The 20,000-nt window shown below is 39.7% G+C and overlaps 1 protein-coding gene across 2 annotated transcripts in view; it reads left to right on the forward strand.

The window, feature by feature from the left end:
- FBXO11 (F-box protein 11) overlaps positions 1 to 20,000 on the forward strand; it is a 70,732-nt gene that overhangs the window by 49,367 nt on the left and 1,365 nt on the right. For both annotated transcript variants that reach the window (XM_066546293.1, XM_066546294.1), the window contains exons 10-22: positions 4,570 to 4,676; positions 4,761 to 4,898; positions 12,934 to 13,151; positions 13,464 to 13,549; positions 13,631 to 13,725; positions 14,769 to 14,891; positions 14,994 to 15,079; positions 15,457 to 15,533; positions 15,649 to 15,792; positions 16,699 to 16,809; positions 17,958 to 18,065; positions 19,327 to 19,435; positions 19,852 to 19,950. In XM_066546293.1, coding sequence (XP_066402390.1) covers positions 4,570 to 4,676; positions 4,761 to 4,898; positions 12,934 to 13,151; positions 13,464 to 13,549; positions 13,631 to 13,725; positions 14,769 to 14,891; positions 14,994 to 15,079; positions 15,457 to 15,533; positions 15,649 to 15,792; positions 16,699 to 16,809; positions 17,958 to 18,065; positions 19,327 to 19,435; positions 19,852 to 19,950 — 1,501 coding nt within the window. The remainder of the gene's footprint in view (positions 1 to 4,569; positions 4,677 to 4,760; positions 4,899 to 12,933; positions 13,152 to 13,463; positions 13,550 to 13,630; positions 13,726 to 14,768; positions 14,892 to 14,993; positions 15,080 to 15,456; positions 15,534 to 15,648; positions 15,793 to 16,698; positions 16,810 to 17,957; positions 18,066 to 19,326; positions 19,436 to 19,851; positions 19,951 to 20,000) is intronic.

Consider the following 20,000-nt stretch of genomic DNA (forward strand, 5'->3'; position numbering starts at 1 on the left):
TTGACATGTTCAGAGGATGAGTAGTAGCTCTACGGGCAGAAGTGTTGCAAGATTCATTTTGCTGTTAGAGACAATGAGGAATTTATACCAGCTGATTTGGGAAAAATCAGTAGTTGAGGAAAGAAGGAGTCAGTGTCTGGAAGTGAGGAGCTGGATGGCAGTTTAGTCACCAGCAGGAAGACATGGCAGTTTCTAATCACTGGACACAAGATATGGCAAGTTGAACATCTTTGAACACAGCCAGATGGAGTGGAGTTGGAGTGTGAGAAAGAAGAGGTTCAGGAGAATTAAGATACTGAGTCTTCGTGTGGAAATGGCCATGTGAACTTCCCCAAGGTCAGCTAGGGAGAGGGAATGGATCTGTGCAGCAGGCTGTGCATGGAGGTTGCTCAGCTCACCATAAAGGAAAGGAAAAAGAAAAGAGTTCTTCCAACTAGATATAAAAACTACATTTTTCTGGTACTGCCTGTGAAGAATACTGCAGGGAACCATGATGAGAACAGTGGAAGGATTCCTGGTGTGTGCCTTCTAGAGGAAGATGAGCTTTCTTGAAGGTTTTGGGCTATCAACCACTGCACTTGGTCAAGGCAGTTCTCTGCTTTGCAGCTCTGTGCTTTGCATCACTATCTCTTTTATTGGAGACACATCAGTGAATACTTGGAGGTGTTGAAAATGACAGAAGAGGAGCAAAGGACGGTGAGCTGCTCCCAGTATCCCAGTTATCCCAGAGTTAATGCTAACACTAGGAAATTGAAATATACAGAGAAAAGGTATTCTGGAACTTACCATATACCAATACTGGGAACCCTGACAACCACTGAGTGGAATTAGAGAAGGCCACATTCAATCTGAATATTAAAGTAGTTTGAAGAGCTGCATGATTTCAGATGGAAACATGCCTATAGATAAGCTACTAGATCCTGATATTTTTGTGAAAGTTGTTTATGAAAATTAAGTTTAGATTATTTTTTTCATACCACTTTCTGAGAATTTTGAAGTTTTGCTCCCTCCAAAACTCTGGATTTCTGAATCTTTACTGTATTGAGTTGTTGATTCACTTCTCCAAAATTAAATTATTCTCTCTGAAATTCTGTTCAGTTTTGGAGGCTGTGTGTAGGCTATACTATCATCACTTATCAATTATCAAGTTTTACTGGCTTTTTAATCCTACCAAGCCTTGCTATTACCTACTCAGGAAGTACAGAGTTTGTGTAAAAAGGGAGGGGGAATGGCAATCTGCCAGAAAAGGCATTTACTGTTTCCAGATAATTGACATCTCTGAAGTATTGATCCATAGGCATTCAAAACCTCTTTCCTAGCACATGCTTGATATCCTTTCTGTAGATCTCCAAGTTGCATTAAAGCATATTTCCACATTACGTCATATGTAAAGTTCTTAATGTATATCATATGTAAAGATGGGAGCTATGTAAGTGCAAATGCATTAAGCTGAAAGTTCCTGCTGCCAGTCCCAAGCATCTTTTGAAACATTTTCAAATAAAGTTTAAATGGCAAGATACTGAGTCAAGAGGTTCTGTTGCATCCATTGTGGAAAAAATCTGTTAGCCCTCACCTCGATGGATAAAAGTAGTAGTGGATGGCAATGTTCCTTTTTTCAAAAATTTTAATATTGCTGAAGTGTGTGCAATCATTTATTCTGAGTAAACAAAATAAAGCTTAAACCAGTACTACATGTGCTTTGTACTCCAAAAGGACACATTTCACACAATCAATACTCAAGTCCAGTGAAGAGAGTCAGAATAAAGATTGCTTTCATTTAAATAAACAAGATGTGATAGAGGTATGCTTTTAGAACATCACACCAGGTTCCAAAAATCCATAGCTCCTCAGTCTCAGAAAGAGATAGAGGAAGGGGAGTGAAAGCAGTTATGAAATGCAAGAAAGAATAAGTTATTAAGAGTTAATACAAATAGGAAATTAGCAATTGAAGGAAACTGTGGGGACCTCCCTCTAAAATAAAAACACACCACTTTACTGCCACAAAGGACTTGATAAACAAGACAAGATGCAGCATCTGTCTGGAAGAGACAGTGCTTGTGTCTTAATTTGGGGAACAAAGGGAGTTTCAGCAGTGATGCTGATCCATCATAGAATGGAAAAATTTGAATGGCAAAGTGTTGTGTAATTTTTGTTCCATATTTAATGAGAATAGGCAGGAATGATAAATGCCTTCATCCCCTAGAGGGACAATGAAACACGTTCCACTCTTGACAGTAACTGTGGATGAGGTTAAACAGCTGAGAAAATAGACATTCTAAAATCATGCTAGAGTTTAGAAAGAACTGACCAAGAAATTCTCTGGCTTCCTATTGTGTATCAAAGGCAACTTGAAACCTCGATGAGATGGTCTTTGTCCCTGGGGGAGGTGGGAGGGGAGAGACCACCCAGGGTCAAGTACAGCAGGAGTACTGCCTGTTGATCCTGGGTAAAATGATGAGGTGTAAATGCAGGGGTTTGGTCAATCAAGAATATAAAATTTCTGATGAATCAATTTAGTGTATATACAGAAAGTTACAATGGTTGCATTACACTGTTGGAATTTTTGATTACTTTCTTTGACAAAAAGAAGGCAGCAGTCCTTCTGTATAATTACAGAGATAATTATAATTATAATCTGTATAATTACACAGATCCTTGAAACATGTTTGACATCAAGACATAGTGCCTTAAAATATTAGAGTTCTACAGAATGCCCAGAGTCTACACCAAGTAGATGAAAAATAACCTTCAGGGTAACTGTAATGGCTTTTTTTTTGTGGTTATTTCAAAGATGACTTCTTGACTTGAAGAGAAGAAATAAGATCCATATTTATGAGACCTGTAGACTTTACTATAGAGTCTTATAGATACAATATGAATGTAATATAACTACAGTCTTAAAAATAACCAGGATGATGGGTTGCTATGACCTTCCTGATAGGTGGACAGTCAAACACCACTCACGTCAGTCTGACCAAGTGCAGAGTTACACACACACAACTTGCTTTTGTTCCTATTTCTAAGTGCTAAACCCCTCTCCTGGAATGCTGGGCAAAGTTTAAAGAGTCACTGTGGATAAACTGCTGAATGTGAGCCCTCCTGTAGTCAAATGGCCAAAAGAACTGATGTGATCTTTAGTTACACCTATGGGAACACCAGGTAGAAGTAGAGAGACTCTGTTAATGCCTCTGCTTAGTCCTGCTTCACAATAAAGTGCTCTTTTCTGGTGTCCATAGCAACATGTTGGAAAATTTAGAAACTGTTCAATGAAAAGTCATATAAGGTAAAGCAGAAAACTTTGGTTGTAGCAACTGTAATTTGTTACTTTATCAAGGAGAAGGCTGAAGGAGCAAATTGCTTGCACTGAATGTGCGTGTGTGCATTGGATACAGCATACACTGGTATAAAGAGAACTGGATGCCAAAGCTGGAGCAATTCAGATGAGCAATTAAAGTGTAAATTAAAAGGACAACAGCCCTCTAGCCAGCTAACAAGCTTTATGCTAGTTTCTCAGTTGCTGGAAGTCAAAGTTATCAAAATTTAAATATGTTTCTACAAGATATGTGCTGAAGTTCCTGCTACTAGAATTGAAGTAGGACTTAATTCAGGGAATTAGTATAGCCTGTATTATTCATAAGGTCAGACTAGACAATCAAAATAATTTCTTTAGGAATTAAAAAAGAATAAGCTCTCTGTAAATGAGTCTGTGAATTATTTAAGCATAGTCTTCGTGGTGCTTTGCTAGAAGAATATATGAAAACTGACTAGTAGAGCAGGTACTGGCTTGCTTATGTAGTGGTGTTTAATTGTGGGGACTGTGTGTTACGTAGGCCAGGTTCCCTGAGATGAGCTCTTACCTTTCAGAAATCACTGTTGATTTTAGTGCCTGCAGAATTTTATGTTGTCACACTTCGTGGAATTCAGGGAATTGAGCTGGTATGCTGAAGTCCTGAACAATTTTGAGTCCTAGTTTCCTGGAAAATATTTATTTTCTGGGTTATGGTATGGTAGCTGAAATCATTCAAGGAGTTTTGTAATTTGGCTGGGGAGAGACCTGTTGGTTTATGATGTTTATTCTGTACTCAAGATTGTGTGTCTGTGTCCTGCTGAGTATTGGGTAGACAATGTGTCTTTGTATGCTACAAAATTATTGTTTGGCCTCTTTGATGTACTGAGTTGTGAAAATTTCAAGGGAAGCACAACAAGGCAGTAATTAGAGAATTTTGTTAGATTTCTGTTGTGCTCTGCTTTGAACAATCAGTATACAGTGGGCCTAACACAGGCAAATAAATGAGTGAGGACTTTCATAAGCATGAATTCTTGTGTAAACCATTGTCCTGGCAGCTGTTTAACCTTGGCAGGATGATTTTAAAGTGACTCCTACTGTGGTTTTTTGCATCTGCAAAATGATGACATTGGTGTTTTTCTGCCAGTGGCTTGCAATGCTTTGGCTCTGTGAACACCAAATCTTTTTAGAATATCAGTTCACACTAACTTTTCTTGCTCTGCCAGACTATTTATAAATACACTATGCTTTGAAGCTATGGTAACTGTACTGTTTTCTTCCAGTTGGCTCTGCAGTATGTGTTAGTGGCCAGGGAGCTTGTCCTACTATTAAACACTGTAACATCAGCGACTGTGAAAATGTTGGACTTTATATTACAGACCACGCACAGGTAATTTTCCACATTCATTTCTTTACTTTGATAACCTGTTTACTGTTCTGGATTCCTGTCTTAATTTACATTTTTCTTTCCCAGGGAATATATGAGGACAATGAGATCTCCAATAATGCGTTAGCAGGGATTTGGGTTAAAAACCACGGGAATCCCATTATCAGACGGAATCACATTCACCACGGGCGCGACGTTGGCGTTTTCACTTTTGACCATGGAATGGTAACCTATATGTTTTCTTTCGAAGAAAAAAATACACATGCTGTAGAACTGAAGTCTTCCAATTTTCCCTGTTATTGGAGAAATCTTTTTTTTTTAAAAAAGCTCATTTAGTCATGAACAGATAGTTTAAAATATCCCTGCTGTTGTTTTCTTGCCCTTAAGTGGGAGACTTCACTTTAAAGACAATTTTAGCTGAAAGAGGTTTAAGCAAGCTTTTGCAGTTGATTGGCAGCCTGTTACATTGTATTATGTTGCAGTGACAAAATACCTCTTGAAACAGGATGTAAACTGTAGGCTTACGTTTATACTTCATTCTTTTCCCTTTGAAAAAGAACAAAAATAAGATGCTGTATGATTTAGAAATTAAAAAAAAAAGCTTTGTGAAGACTTAGCCATATTTTAATGTTAAAACTCTGAAATAGGGTATGTACACCTTCTCTGGGAAGAGGGCTTTTGTAGCAGGGAATTAGTTGTGGAATTTTAACACAGAATTTCATATGAGAATTCAGGTCTTCTTTCATAAATGTTTATTTGTGTCGGGTGAAGCTCATCACTTCCAAGTACATGCACAGTAGTGAGAAACGGCATTCATAGCCCTTGAACTAGAAGAGATTTTTGTCTCTAAAATAAAAGATGATTGCTGACTTGTTTTAGGAAAATATTCTGCATGTCTTCTAAAGAGTGCCAAGTCATTGTTTTTCCTGCTTGAATGACAAAGTCCCAATTCCCCACGCCCAGCTGGCAAAACAAGCAGTTTTCTTTCAGTCACTCTTAAAATTACAGATCTCTAAGGATGCTTTCCATAGGGTGCAAAAGCTCTTGATCCCCAGGTGTAAGGACTCAGGAAAGGAAGGCAAGAGACCTGCTGGGTTGGGACTAAAGGGCAGGATGGAAATGTACAGGCTGTGGAAGCAGGGCCAGGTGACCTGGGAAGAGGCCAGAGACACTGTCCAGTTGTGTAGGGATGGGGTCAGGAAGGCCAGGGCATGGATGGAGCTGAACCTGGCAAGGCATGCAAGGAATGACAGGGAAGGCTTCCACAGGTATCTTTCAGAAAAGGAATAGCAGAAAAAAAGCACATCACCCCACCCTCCCCATGAGTAACAGCAGTGAGAAGAGATGAGGAGAAGGCTGAGGTACTCAACATTTTGCCTCAGTTTTTACTGGCAGTCTTCCCACACCTCTTTATTGGGTGGACCTCAAGGCAGGGACTGTGGGAGCAAAGTCACACCCACTGTAAGAGAAGATCACATTTGTGACTGCCTGAGGAACCTGAATGTACAGAAGTCTTTGGAACCCAGTGAGATGCATCCCAGAGTTCTGAGGGAAGTGGCTGATGTAGGGTCCAAGGCACTCTCCATGACACTGGAAAGTGATGGCAGTCAGGTGAAGTCCCTGGTGTGTGGGAAAAGGGAAACATTGCACCCATTTTCAATAAAGGGCAGAAAGGAGGACCCTGGCAGGGACTGACCTGTCAGCCTCACCTCTGTGCCTGGGAAGATCATGGAACAGCTCCTCCTGGAAGCTGTGCTAAGGCCATCAGAGAGGTGACTGGGGACAGCCAGGACAGATTGACCAAGGACAAGTCCTGCCTGACCAGCTTCAGTGGGGAAAGGAAGGGCTATGGATGTCATTTATGTGGACTCCTGTAAGGCCTTGACACATTCACAGAATTCACAGAATGGCCAGGTTGGAAGAGACCTTAAAGATCATCGAGTCCAGCCCATGTCCAAACATCTCAACTAAACCCTGGCACCCAGTGCCACATCCAGTCTTTTTTTAATCACATCCAGGGACGGTGACTCCACCACCTCCCCAGGTATTCCCCTACAAACATCCTGCTCCCTAAGTGGCAAAGATGTGGATTTGATGAATAGACTGTTTAGTGGATGAGGAATTGTTTGGATAGTTGCATCCAGAGGGTAGATGCCAGTGGCTAAATCATGTACCTCAGTGGTCTGTACTGGGACCAGTACCATTCACGTTCATCAGCGATAGAGACAGTGGGATCAAGTGCAAGTTCTAATCCAGACCTACTCAGGTTTTTGATGGCAGTTGGCAGACTGTAAATAGCACTAACAAGAAATGCACTGTGGGTACAATCCAGTGAGGCCTGTCTCCTCTTTGCCCAGGTTGCTGAGGGGCAGAGATAAAAGATTGAGGCAGTGCTAGTTGTAGCTGTTGGATTTGTGGTTTTCTAGTTTCAGTAGAAGGCAAACAGGTCACAGGGCTGCTGCTTTTGCGGCCAGCATAAAATCTTGCCAGTGGAGGTGGAACACCCCACATGGTGGGATTCTGCTGGTAGCTGCCTCTTCTCCACTCTAATAGTTACATCCTAAGGACTGTACTTGTTCTGTTTTGGGCAAGATTGCAGTAGCTGAGAATGCCCTGCTGGCAGCCCTCTTCTGATGGATGGCTTTACATCATTTTCTGTCCTCTAGAGATGATGTTGCTTGGCTGGTTTGTAGAGAGTGGTGGCAGATGTCTTTGGTTTATATTATCTCATTGTTTGGACTGCATTAAGCTGTGTTTAATATACTGTACAAGCACTTCTGATCCACTTCAGTGGGTACATCCATCCCTTCAAGACTTAAACAGGCCTGGAAACATGAAGTGATTTCAGCTATAAGAAAACTGGTGAAGGAAAGTGCTTCAGCAGGGGAGGTGTCTGTGTGTAGGCTTGAGGGTTAATTGGAAAGTCTGGGTAGGAGCTGCTTCTTGTTTAAGTACTGAAGTATAAATATTAAATATATGAGTACTGAAATATTAAAAAAAATTAAAAGCCAGGCTGAATTCACTTGATTAATTTTAAATAAAAGTGCATTTGATCTTTATTCTTACCAATGAAATGTCTGTTTCAGAGCTGTGATCAGTCTGGTATCACAAGAAAAATGGAATAGAAATAAATGCTTCCCTTTTGTTTTAGGGAAACAGTAGCACATTAAAGAGAATGTGTGAATAGTATTTATCTCAGCTGCAAATAGTATTGAAATATTTCATAGTCATAAACTCCTTTGAAAGATTCAGTCCCCCCCGTCTCAAAGTCTGCTTTGGCAGCATCTTCTGCTTTTGCATCATGTCTAGTGATGGAGTCAATGAAATTACATCACTGGCAATGTTTATACGGTCCTAAAGTGACATGGAATCCTTCAGATACAAATCCTGTATTCCTAAACAAATTAATGGATTTTGTATTTTTGCTTCTCTCACTGCAGTTACTTTCTGTAAGTTGTTGGGGTTTTTTTGTTTTTTTTTTTTTTTGGCTTATGCCTGTGAAGTGGGATAAGTGCATTCCAGTGCTGAATTCCTACCCTACACATTCTTTTCCTGTGGGTTTCTGTGCTGGAATGCTGTCTCCAAAAGGTTCAAGAGTGCTTTGTTTTTCAGTTTCATGTTTTCAAACTGTTCTTTATGTTTTGATACTTGTAGAAACTTAACCTCTTATTTCTAAACTGGCAATATCCTGAGGTTTGCCTTAGTGCTGTGACATATATGTAACAAGCTGGCATTAAAACTGCAGTGTGGCATTGACAGCCCTGGGTGCCTTACCCTGACCTCTCAGGAACCTGACATGAGTTACCAGGCATCTGTCATAAATTGTATTTTGTAGTTGTCTGCACACAATAGAGAAGTTCCAATTTAATGTAAGAATAAGCCTGATTTTACAGTTTAAAGCTGAGCTCTAGGCAAAACAGTTTTCATTTTCATTGCTCCTAAATGAGAAGCTTGGGTTTTTTTTTTTCTGATGAAGTAAAAGTGTAGCAGCATGTGTCTAAGTTGGGTGATCATGCCTAGTTTACTTCTCTGTCTTCTAAATACTACAAATCAGATCACTTTAAAGAAATGTGTATATAAAGTCCAAAAAAAAAATTAAGCATATGCCAGATTCTATAGAGCCTACATTAAAAACTTAACTGCCTTTTGCTGTGCATAAAAATCAAGGGTTTGTTTTGCATCTTGGATGTGATTTTCTTTATGTTGCATTTGAATTTTCATAAAATGCACTAACTCTCAAATAAGGACCCTTCCAGGGTTTGGAAGACAAATTTTATAAGCATAGGCAGTTATTCTTTTTCTATATTGGTTTCCTGTTGTCTTTTTTTTTTTTTCTTTCCCCTACCCTATTGGGAATACCTGAGTCAATAAATATTTAGGAAATGTTAAATCTTACACAATTATATCTCTTTTCTTGTAATACCTGTGTTGTTCAACAGTAATACTAAATGCCTCTGTGTTTCTGTAATGTTGTAATCTTCAAGACAGAGAAAGAAGAAAAAGTCCTTTTAGAAATAAAGGGGGCAGAGGTCTTGTGAGAAGAAAAGCAGCAACAAAATCTCATCCGTTAAAAGTTTTAACTCTAAAGCATTTCAGAGCCATGTTTGTTAGACTGGACAACATGCAGAAAGAAAAAAGCATCCAAGTTCAATCACTGAATTAGTCTTGATGTAAAAAGTCTTCTGAATTTTTTCAGCTGTGCAGGATCCCATCTTTGTGATCACATCTTTTCTGTGCAGTGTGTGCCAGGTGGGAATATCAGCATGATCATTGCTGTGGTGTTTGTTTCTGATTCCTTCGCCTGCTCAGAGCTTACCAGGCTGCAGCAGTGTTCTTGCCCACACATGCTGTCAGTGTAGCCTTTCATTTTGTGTCCACAGCTAATGCTCTGCCTGGGATTGTAAATAAATTTGATGTACAGAGCTGCTTGTTAATATTTAGGATTTTCAAGCAGAAAGCTACTTTGTAGTTTTTTTGTAAGATTGTAATACTTTTTCCACATGCATCCTCCCTTCCTTCTTATTAATCATTGGGGCCTCCTTTCCTTAGCAATCCTGGCACTGTCTGGTGCTGTCTCCTCCAGGTTCTTCTTCCATTAGCTGCTGAAGTATAACCAGAAACCCTCACAAAGCCCAAGTCAAACACCCAGCACACTTGAAAACCATTCTTAGAAGGAAGTGGAGGCAATATAAGGCTTTCAGTCCCTCTGTGCAGACTTCCTGATCTCAGTAGCTGCCTGGCAGAATCTCCCAAAGGATCTGGGCTTGAGCTGCCCAACAGCTGGACAGAGCATAAGGGTTGGGCAGCTGGAGTGTGCTGAGAGGAGCAGCTGTGTCTGATGGTGGTACCTGGTTGTAGCTGGAGCTGGCAGTAAGCTTTGTGTTACAAGTGTTGCTGGACCCTGTGGATAACAGGTCATGGAACTCCATACTTGGAAACACAATTTCCATTTTAAAAAATTGTCCCTAATATTCCAAAGAAAAACTGAAGCCACAAGTTCATCACCAGACCTCTTTGAGAGGCTGGAGTTCAAAGGCACAGTAATGCCTTTTGAATGGGTGTGGCTGAAAAGATACCAGGGATTGCTGGGGGCATCTTAAAGACTCAAGTCAGTATTAGCCCTTTCTAGGGGGTGAATTTGGGCCAAAAAAAGTTGTTGGTATCAACAGAGAATGTCCTGGGAAACAGAGGCACAGGAAATAGGAAGTCTGGGATGAGGTGGTTGCTCAGAATGTGTTTCTGACAAACAGCAGCTCTGTTGGTCTAGCTGACTGGAGTTTAACAGTGATGCACACAGGTGATGGTCAGACTTGGTCTCAACAGATGCAGAAACCCACTGGGTTTAACTGCATCAACTCAAAGCCAGCCCTTCAGCTTAAGCTGGCTCTGATTAAGGTGGGCTGGGCTCTTTAATGCAGTTTCTCTTCATGGACATTGAATGTTACAGGATCTTGCTCAGCAGAAAGCCTTGACTTTCTAACCCACGAGTCAGGTTATAGAGGAATCTGAAATACAGATTTATTTTGGTTTTTTCCCACCCTTTGAAGGACCATTTCCTTCACAGAGTCTTACAGCAAATTCCTACTTTCTTCTGAATCAGAAGTGAAGTTTTCCAAGTTAAATAGTGGTGCTTGTGGAGATCCTGCAGGCCACATGAGAAAGGCTCTGTTTGTTTGCAGCTTCTACCTGGAATCCAAAATGACTGTAATTAAGCACACCTGAAATACCCCTCTTCTTTCATCATGGTGCTGTAGTCAAAAACATTTGGCACTCAGAGGGAGAATAATGTGTGAAGTAATTAAAAATATGTCAGACCATGTTTAGCAATGTTTTAATTGAAATTGTGTATTCCATCAGGAGAATCAGGCTTGCCTTTATATACCAAATTGTCATTTTAGATAAGTTTCTCTGAGAGCTTCATTTTAAGGGAAAATTTAGAGGAAAAAAAAAGTGATTCCTTTCAGAATAAGAAGTCAAAAGCCTGCCTGTTGGCATGAAGGCATATTTCTGAGGAGATGTTTGGATTCCCCTATCTGTTAGTGTGTCGCTTCCTTGAGAACTCTGAAACCATCTTGACCCACTTAGGATTGGATTTCTTTAAAGTTCTTGAAAAAAACATCCTCTGTTCTGAATATCTACAGAATGTAAATGTCTTCCATTTGACTTCATTTGTTACCCAGAGGAGTCTGAGGAGCCAAGCTGTGCACATGGCTAGCACTTCTTTGGAGAATCTTTAATCCATGCACTGCCTTTCCTGACTGCAATCCTCAGAGCAGGGAGAAGAGCATACTACCTTGATTTCCTCGTTAAGCTGGATGTATTTCTGATTTTTTGTAGTCAGTGTTTGATGGAGTCCCACAGCAATTCACAGCACAGTGAAACAGGGTGCTGACTGCTTAGGCTGGCAGTAGATTGAGTAATTTCCACGTGATAGGTAGTAGCAACTCCAGGCCTGAGGCATTCCTGGGAGTAGATCATGTGAGCATGGAATCCAGTTACTCTGAGCAGTAGCAGGAATTTGGGGAGGGTTGTTTGTTTTGGTTTTGGGTTTTTTTATTGGTTTGGTTTTGGGGTTTGTTTGTTGTTCGGATTTTTTTTTTAGTGCACAAGTATAACAAGTCTCATGCTGAGCAGGTCTAAATAACTAACTTAGGTGGCTACAGGAAAAATGGTGCTGCTGGAGAAAGGCTTGGGTTAGAGCTTTCAGGAGCTTGCATCTAAGCTATCCACAAATTACAGCACATCACTTGGTGGTTGTCTACCATCTCCAATAAGAAATGCTTCTTCCTGTCTTTCAGTTTAGTTTCTATTCTTCTGCTTGGGCAAAATGGGCATGAAATACCATTGAAGTTCACCTTAAGAATAGGTTGAATTTGAATATTAAAAGGTTCCAGGACCATGTCAGGAAAATGCTGTGAAAGGGTTGACACAGTTACTTAGCAAGGCCCTGGAAGTAGAAGTGGAGAAATCATCAGGCAGGAAACAATTATTTTGCCAGATGAATTCTCAGGTGGGCCAGTTCATGGTGCTGCTCTGTGGTTGGCACAGAAGGAACATGCCTGGCATGGCTTTGTGCAATGACCTTTTTTATCCCTGCCCACAGCAATACTGTTTATAATGCTCTTGTTTAAATACAGTTATGTTGTAAGTCTGCTGCTACTGTTAGAGTGTCTCTGTGTATACCATTTAAAAAAAGAGAAAAAGGAAAAAAATTTACCACTTGGCCACTGAGACTGATCCAACTCTGGAAAAATTACTGAATTCCTGCATTCTTATTATTTATTTTGACCAGTTGTTTCAAAGAAATTCAGCACACTTCTTCCTAAAGAAACCATATTTTTGCCAAATGTCTATAGTTCCTGGCCTGAAAACAAGCAGGTAGTTTCTCCATAGCACTGTCCTTTTTATGTTGGGCCTGTGGGCTTTATGGCCTTTGAAAGGAGTCTGATCCTTGTAGCTGCTGAGGAAACCTGATACTGGGTCCTATTCAATGTGCTATATCTAGAGTTGCCATTTTTTCTTGGTATTCCATGAGTAGTCATAAATAGCAGTGCAAACATAGTGTCTTTGAAACGGTATTTTATTTTTGGAAAAATGAAATTATATAGTGTCAATAGTTGTTTTGATTAGCTATATAAGTACTTACATGTTGTCAGTTTTGGTACTGTTCCTTTTAAATGAGGATTGAATTTAAAGGGAAGGGAATAACCTTCATTTAAAAAAGGACTTTTACAGGAAACTGCATGTTTTGTGTCTTAAGGGTTATTTTGAAAGCTGCAACATCCATAGAAACAGGATAGCAGGCTTTGAAGTGAAAGCATATGCCAACCCAACAGTGGTGCGGTGTGAAATCCATCACGGCCAGACTGGAGGAATCTATGTGCATGAAAAAGGAAGAGGACAATTCATAGAGAACAAAATCTATGCAAACAATTTTGCAGGTGTTTGGATTACCTCAAACAGTGACCCAACAATAAGGTATTGTTTTCCTCATTATTATTTCAGTATGTAGAAGAAGGAGAGATTTGATAGGGATGGGATAAGTGCACGCTAATTTAAGTATGGGGAGCTGTAAATATTCCTGTATCTGTAGAAATGAAAGTTCTCTGTGTGTTCAGTTGAACTACATTTTTAATTTGTGTATGCACTTAGAGGTAGGTCTTTCTCAAAGCAACAGAAAATAAATTCTTTATTTTAAATCTGAATGGGGTACAGTCCTGGCCACTACATACATATATAGTATTGTACAATGTATAAGAATAACGTCATAATGTTGATTTTTTTTCTTAGGGGGAATGCAATTTTTAATGGGAATCAAGGTGGTGTTTATATCTTTGGTGATGGAAGAGGCCTTATTGAAGGAAATGACATTTATGGTAAGCTGATTTGCTTGCTGCATATTGATTTCTGAGAAAAATGAATGTGTAAGTTGTATTAAATTCCACTTTTATTGGCAGGTAATGCATTAGCAGGAATACAGATCCGAACAAACAGCTGTCCCATCGTTCGACACAATAAGATTCATGATGGTCAACATGGAGGAATTTATGTAGTAAGTGCAGCCTAGGACAGGCACAGACTTGTGTTCTGTTTTAGAAATGTAAAGGGGGAAAGTACCCTATGTGAAATCTTTGTGCTTAGAATGCTTGAGCTCCTTATGTTAGAAACCAGGTTCATGGTAAGCAACTGAAGCTGGTGCTGCTATTTAAAAGACTAAGGTTTTTATAAATGCCACTAAATTTTTCTTATTACAGAGTAAAATATTTAAAATGGGATAGATTACAGAATTTTATTGTTGCATGGTTGAAAGCTTTTTGAAATGATTTAGTTTTTATAGGAGTATGTCATAATTTAAAAAAAAAGCCTGTTCAGCTCTTTTGGAGTATAATGTGTTTACCACTAACCTCAGAGAAGATTTTTTTTACTGCCTTCAGGATGATAGAAATTGGAATTGTTGTATTGCAAAAGTGGGAAATAAAGCCCAATTCCCAATGTGTGCAAGGGCTCTGCTAACTGAACTGAAAGAGCTGTCAGGTTCCCTTAAGCAATATCAGATTTTCAGAAATATGTGTCTGTCTTTCTGCCAAAGGTTACCTAAGGTCCAGCTAACGCTGCTAGTGTGCAGCTTCCTCTCTTCATTGAGAAAATTTAACCAGAACAGCTTCTTGCCCTGACTGAGAAAACTGTTGTTTGACCTCTGAGCCCAGACATGTGGTGACCTTCAGAGCCATGCCAGCTTTTTGTCCATCTTGGGGACAGAGCTGGGTGTAGATTTAAGAACCACAAGCCAGGGCCTTCATGTGAGTGCACAGCACTGGGGAGACATCTCTCCTACCAGCAGCCAGCAGACATTTACAAATAGCACTGCAGAGCCTTGAAACAGAATGACTTACATGCAGGGTGTTCTTTGTTTCATGGCAAATATTCAAAATCATGATATGCTGTTATTTAAAAAAATGGTGAAAAAGCTTACTCAAATGGAAAGGAATTACTTTGCTGCAGTAAAGAAGCCGGGGTGGGAGGAATGGGTAAAGCAGAAAAAATAGTATTGGTGTTTAGCAGGTTTTCTTAACTCTTAAACCATCTTGTATTTAGCATGAAAAAGGACAAGGTGTGATTGAGGAGAATGAAGTTTACAGCAATACATTGGCTGGAGTCTGGGTGACAACAGGGAGCACTCCAGTCTTGAGGAGAAACAGAATACACAGTGGGAAACAAGTGAGTTTTGCTCTGTGGTTACAAGGGGGCCACAGAAAAGGAAGTCCTGTGGTTTTATGCCTCATTAATTTGGAACTAATAATATAATTCTTGATGTGTTAGGTTGGAGTTTATTTTTATGACAATGGACATGGCGTGTTAGAAGACAATGACATCTATAATCACATGTACTCAGGGGTTCAGATAAGGTAACATTTATTCTGATTTTCTGCCAAAACAGACGTAGCTTGTTATGTGCTCTATTGTGTCTTTTTAGCTGTTCTTGTCATTTTGTTTATAAAAATAACTTTTTTGAAATCCAGTATGTCTGAATACCCTCTGCTTTAACCTACAAGAAAGTTACCAAAAATACAGCCTGGGTATTGACTGGAATGTGTGGCCCTTGAAGTCTGTAAAGATAAATTATGTTTGCATGTTTGGAAAGAATTGTATTTTACTAAGATTGTTAAGCAGTGAGATCCATGGGGCACTTCTTTAGAAGTATTTGAGATGTTTGGCCTTGGGGTATAGTAAATGACTATAAATGACTTATTTTAATGACTTTTAAATTACTTCTTTGCTTTAGAACTGGAAGCAACCCCAAAATCAGACGCAACAAGATCTGGGGTGGTCAGAATGGTGGTATTCTTGTCTATAATTCTGGTAGGTTTGTTTCTCATGTTTATCCAGAATTGTTTGTGGTCTGTGGTGTTATATTATCTTCTCATTTATTAGACATTTTGATTTTATTTTTTTTCTACCCTTCCTTCAATTTTAGGGCTTGGATTTATAGAAGACAATGAAATTTTTGATAATGCAATGGCTGGTGTATGGATTAAAACAGACAGTAATCCTACACTAAGGAGAAATAAAATCCATGATGGAAGAGATGGAGGCATCTGTATATTTAATGGGGGAAGAGGTAACTTTTTCCCTTACTGTTTTTCACTGAATGTTCTGGATAAGAGTTAAATTTCAGTTTAAGCAGTGTTCTTTTTAAAGTGCTCTTTAGAAACACAGCTCTTGTCTTCTGGAGTGATAAAATAGTTATAGCGAACATACCCTAATGCTTTTTAGCCTTAATTACATTAGTAATACTGAAATCTGTGGGAGGCAGAGAGGTAATTAATCTCATCCAAGATAACTGTTAGATTGCTGCTTAAGGACAGTCCTTTTATGCCATTTGCTTTTCTAAGCTTTGCCATTTGACTGAAACACAGTGTTGGATTCAAGTCACGTAGCCAAAATCATGCACCTGAGCAGTTTAGGTTCTGCCAGAGTGTCCAAGATTCAGGGGAAAAAATCCAGAGATCTTTAAGGAATCTTTTTTGCACTTGTAAATTCAGAAGTGGTCCCTGTCTGAAATCCCCTGACTGTTGTGTGTCCTGATACCAACTTCTGATATTCTGTAGATAATCACTTGCTCTGAGTGAGCTTTAATTTTAACCCAGCATTTTAAAGTAATCCTGTCCTATAACAAAAAAGTGATTGGCTTTTGGCAGCCTGTTCATTTTAAAAGACAACAAGAGAGAGGTGTTAGAAAAATTAAAGAAAAATTTGGAAGGCAGAAAGATTTAGTTTTCTGCAGTGGTGCCTATGATCGCAAATTCCATGCTGTGTACTGAAAAAATACACTTCCAAAATTATACACTGAGAACTATTTTAAACTGGTATCACTGATGTCAGTGCTACTGGTGCATATTCTCCAAATGAAAGGAGTTATTAACAGGATTGTGACACATAAGATCCTTTGAAAATATTTCACATAAAGGTTACAGGTCAGGAAATGCTCCCAAGCTCAAATGTAACATCTGTTGGTCTGTCATAGGTCTTCTGGAAGAGAATGATATCTTCAGGAATGCTCAAGCTGGTGTTCTTATCAGCACCAATAGCCACCCTGTGCTAAGGAAAAACCGAATATTCGATGGTTTTGCTGCAGGTTTGTGCTGTTTAAATCAAATTTGGAAGCTTGGAGTGAGCTATTCACAAAGCTTACTCAGTTTCTTTACCCCATGGTATTTAGATGTTTTAAAAGAGACTGGGATATTCTTCAGTGTATTCTAAAAGTCATTTGAAAATTCATTTGAGAATTGTAGTCAAGGTATATTTACAGCATGTTGGAAAATGGCACATATTCTGTCTTGTCATTTTTTTGTGAAATACTTTTCATTATTTTATTTTAGAAGCAATTGGTAACGTTGTCTAGGATATATTCATAGTTGATGTGCTGGATGCTGGTATGAATATCTTATCACTGCTTTAAAACCTAGGAAACTGAGCAAATACACATTTTAAAGAGATTTGAATTGCATCTCAAGTTCAACTTTCTCACTCCTCAAAGTTGAAAAATTGTAAAGATGAGCGTTTCTTTCTCCAAAAGTGATGAAGAATGTTTAACAGTGATTTTTTGCAATTTTACTGTTTAATCATCACAGTTTCATGCGTCTTGCATTCCATTCCATTTCAACTAAAATTGCATTCTTGAGTTTTCTCCCATCTTTCTTTCAGAAGAAGCAAGTTTTCTGAGAAGAGCCTCTAAAGGTGTTGTTTCAGTGTGGTGGGGGGGAAGGATAGGTTGCTGTCAAGAGCAGTCCTGGACAAATGACTTGGAAGACACGGGTTACTGATAAAAGCTGAGAATTAAAGAAATGAATTTTAGGTGCCCATCTTGAGAACTTTTTTAAAAAGATATTTTAAAAAGGGTAAGGTATGTGCACAAGAACTTTCAAATGTACATGAAGATGACAGCTCTAAGCACCCAAAAATCATATCCCCTTTGAAAATAAACATGATCATAGTACCATTTTATTATCAGATAAACTAGTAGTGTGTTGTTCCTCCCAGAGACCATGCATGCCAGCTGTAGCTCTTTGAAAGGATTCAACAGCAGCATTTGAACAGTTTTATAACAAGTTACAGTGCAGTTTTGTAGCTATGTAATTTTCCTTTTTTTCCCCTTGAGTTTATGATGGCTTAAAAAAATAAACAACCAAGCTGTAGATGACGAGAGAAGTACAAATGCACAACCACCAGGAATTTAACTTTGCCACTCTCTTCTCTCTCCTTTGTTCCCCTGACCCACTCAAGGTATTGAAATAACAAATCATGCGACTGCAACATTAGAAGGCAATCAGATTTTCAACAACCGCTTTGGAGGTTTATTTCTAGCATCTGGTGTCAATGTCACGATGAAAGGTGAGCCCAAGTCCTCCTGGCTTGTGTTTGGTCACTTGTTTGGTGCTGCTGGCTTGTGGCTTTATGGTACCCTTTGTGGCTCACAGCTGGTACCACCTGAAGCAGAGTTGTGACTAAGTTTCAGCTGAAGGTTATGAGCCACATTAAGCTGTGTTAAGATTTTTAGACAGATGGGTTCAAAGGTAAATGAAGGTTTTACTGTTATATTAAAACTGTGATCAGCTCTTCTCTCTCAAAGTCACTTCTTGAACCAGTTCCTGATCTTTGGCCCATCTCAGACTCCGATACTACTGATTTAGTACAATAGAAAGTATTTTTCTCACATATCCAAAAGCAAGTGTCCAGTAAAGAAACATGCCTCACTTGGCTTTTAGGATCTAAAAGCATGAACATTTTCAATCCCAAACATCTTTTTTCAGAAAATATGAACAGTTCACATACATAAAATTCCCTTGTATAGTGGGGAAGTGTGCATGAGACAGGATCCTCTTCGACGAGATGGGAATGATGGTTTTAATGCCAGACAGCTTGAGGAGGTTATTCAAGAAGAAAAAGGTTCAGTTTGCAGGAGTTTTATGTACTTGCTGTACATAAAGCTGTTGAACCCTTTCCTGTGAAATATTTGTGCCTCTTAAAACCCAGGCTCTGGCTGCCTGCTTCCCAGCACCTGGGCTTCCCAATGACATCACTCAGTGCTCTGATGCTGCTGGGAGTGGGCAAAACTTTTTGAGGTGCACTTTGGGAGTAGACAGAAGATCAGGTAGATCAGTAACAGAGGGGATTATCAAATTTGCTGTGCCTTGGACACATCTTAGAAGTACTGGAACTGGTCAGACCTAATTTCCACTTCCATTGTGTTGGAAAGTACTTTATTCCTAAACTTTCCTGGGGAAAGAGCCATCCTTTTCCTCTTTCTAAGGGATGTGTAAAAGGCCTTAGGGTAAATGAGAGGCTCCTCAGCAGAAAGGAGCTTACACATGCTAGGAAGGCTTGTGTGTCTCTAAGCATTTATTAACAGCCAGGTTCAAAAGGAGGCTGTCAAGTATTTCGTGCCACATGTGCAAAGAGGAACAGTGTTACTTGCTTCAGGAGCGCATGGCACTCTGGGCATGTGGACATTGAGGATTTTCTATTCTTAAATGCCAGAGCTGAAATGCAGGTATAGAACTAATTGTTCCTAATGGGCCCTTGGGTTAAATGCATCAAGGAAAAAAGTGTCATTGATCCAGATGTGATTAGTCCTGGTTTTTCCCCCCAACAGATAACAAAATAATGAACAATCAAGATGCCATAGAGAAAGCTGTCAGTAGAGGCCAGTGTTTATATAAGATCTCAAGCTACACCAGCTACCCGATGCATGACTTCTACAGGTAACAGGTTCCTTCCCCTCACCTACAGAAAGGGGGTTTGTACTGGAAAGCCTTTCTCTTCCTGCAAGGCCCCTAGAACAGTTGCTGGGTGTGGGTGAACACACAAATGTGTGCTCTTCCTCAGCTGCAACAGAAGAGGATTTAATAAGTTCCCATTTTCTGGAATTGACTTTGGGCTTGAGGAAAACAGATTGTTTCTGTGAACCTGAGCCCAGGGCATTGCACAGCGCGACTGTTTGTGATAAAAGTAACAAAAAGTGTATGTGAAATCCAAGTTTGTGTAAAATTCTCAAACTTCGCAGTCCTGTGCACCCTCTTTCCTTCAGTGCATTTCTGGCCCTCCAGCCTCCTGGAGCCCTTTCCCTGAGAGCTGCTCAGGTTCTGGTTCCTGCCTAACATCCTGCTTTTCCCTGCAGATGTCACACCTGCAACACCACAGACCGTAATGCCATCTGTGTGAACTGCATCAAGAAGTGCCATCAAGGACACGACGTAGAATTCATTAGACATGATAGGTACGTTCCCAGGCAGGGTGTGGGGCTGCTCCCAGAGCAGGAGGGCATGG

Source organism: Molothrus aeneus, chromosome 3 (genome assembly GCF_037042795.1).
Source record: "Molothrus aeneus isolate 106 chromosome 3, BPBGC_Maene_1.0, whole genome shotgun sequence".
Lineage (NCBI taxonomy): Eukaryota > Metazoa > Chordata > Aves > Passeriformes > Icteridae > Molothrus > Molothrus aeneus.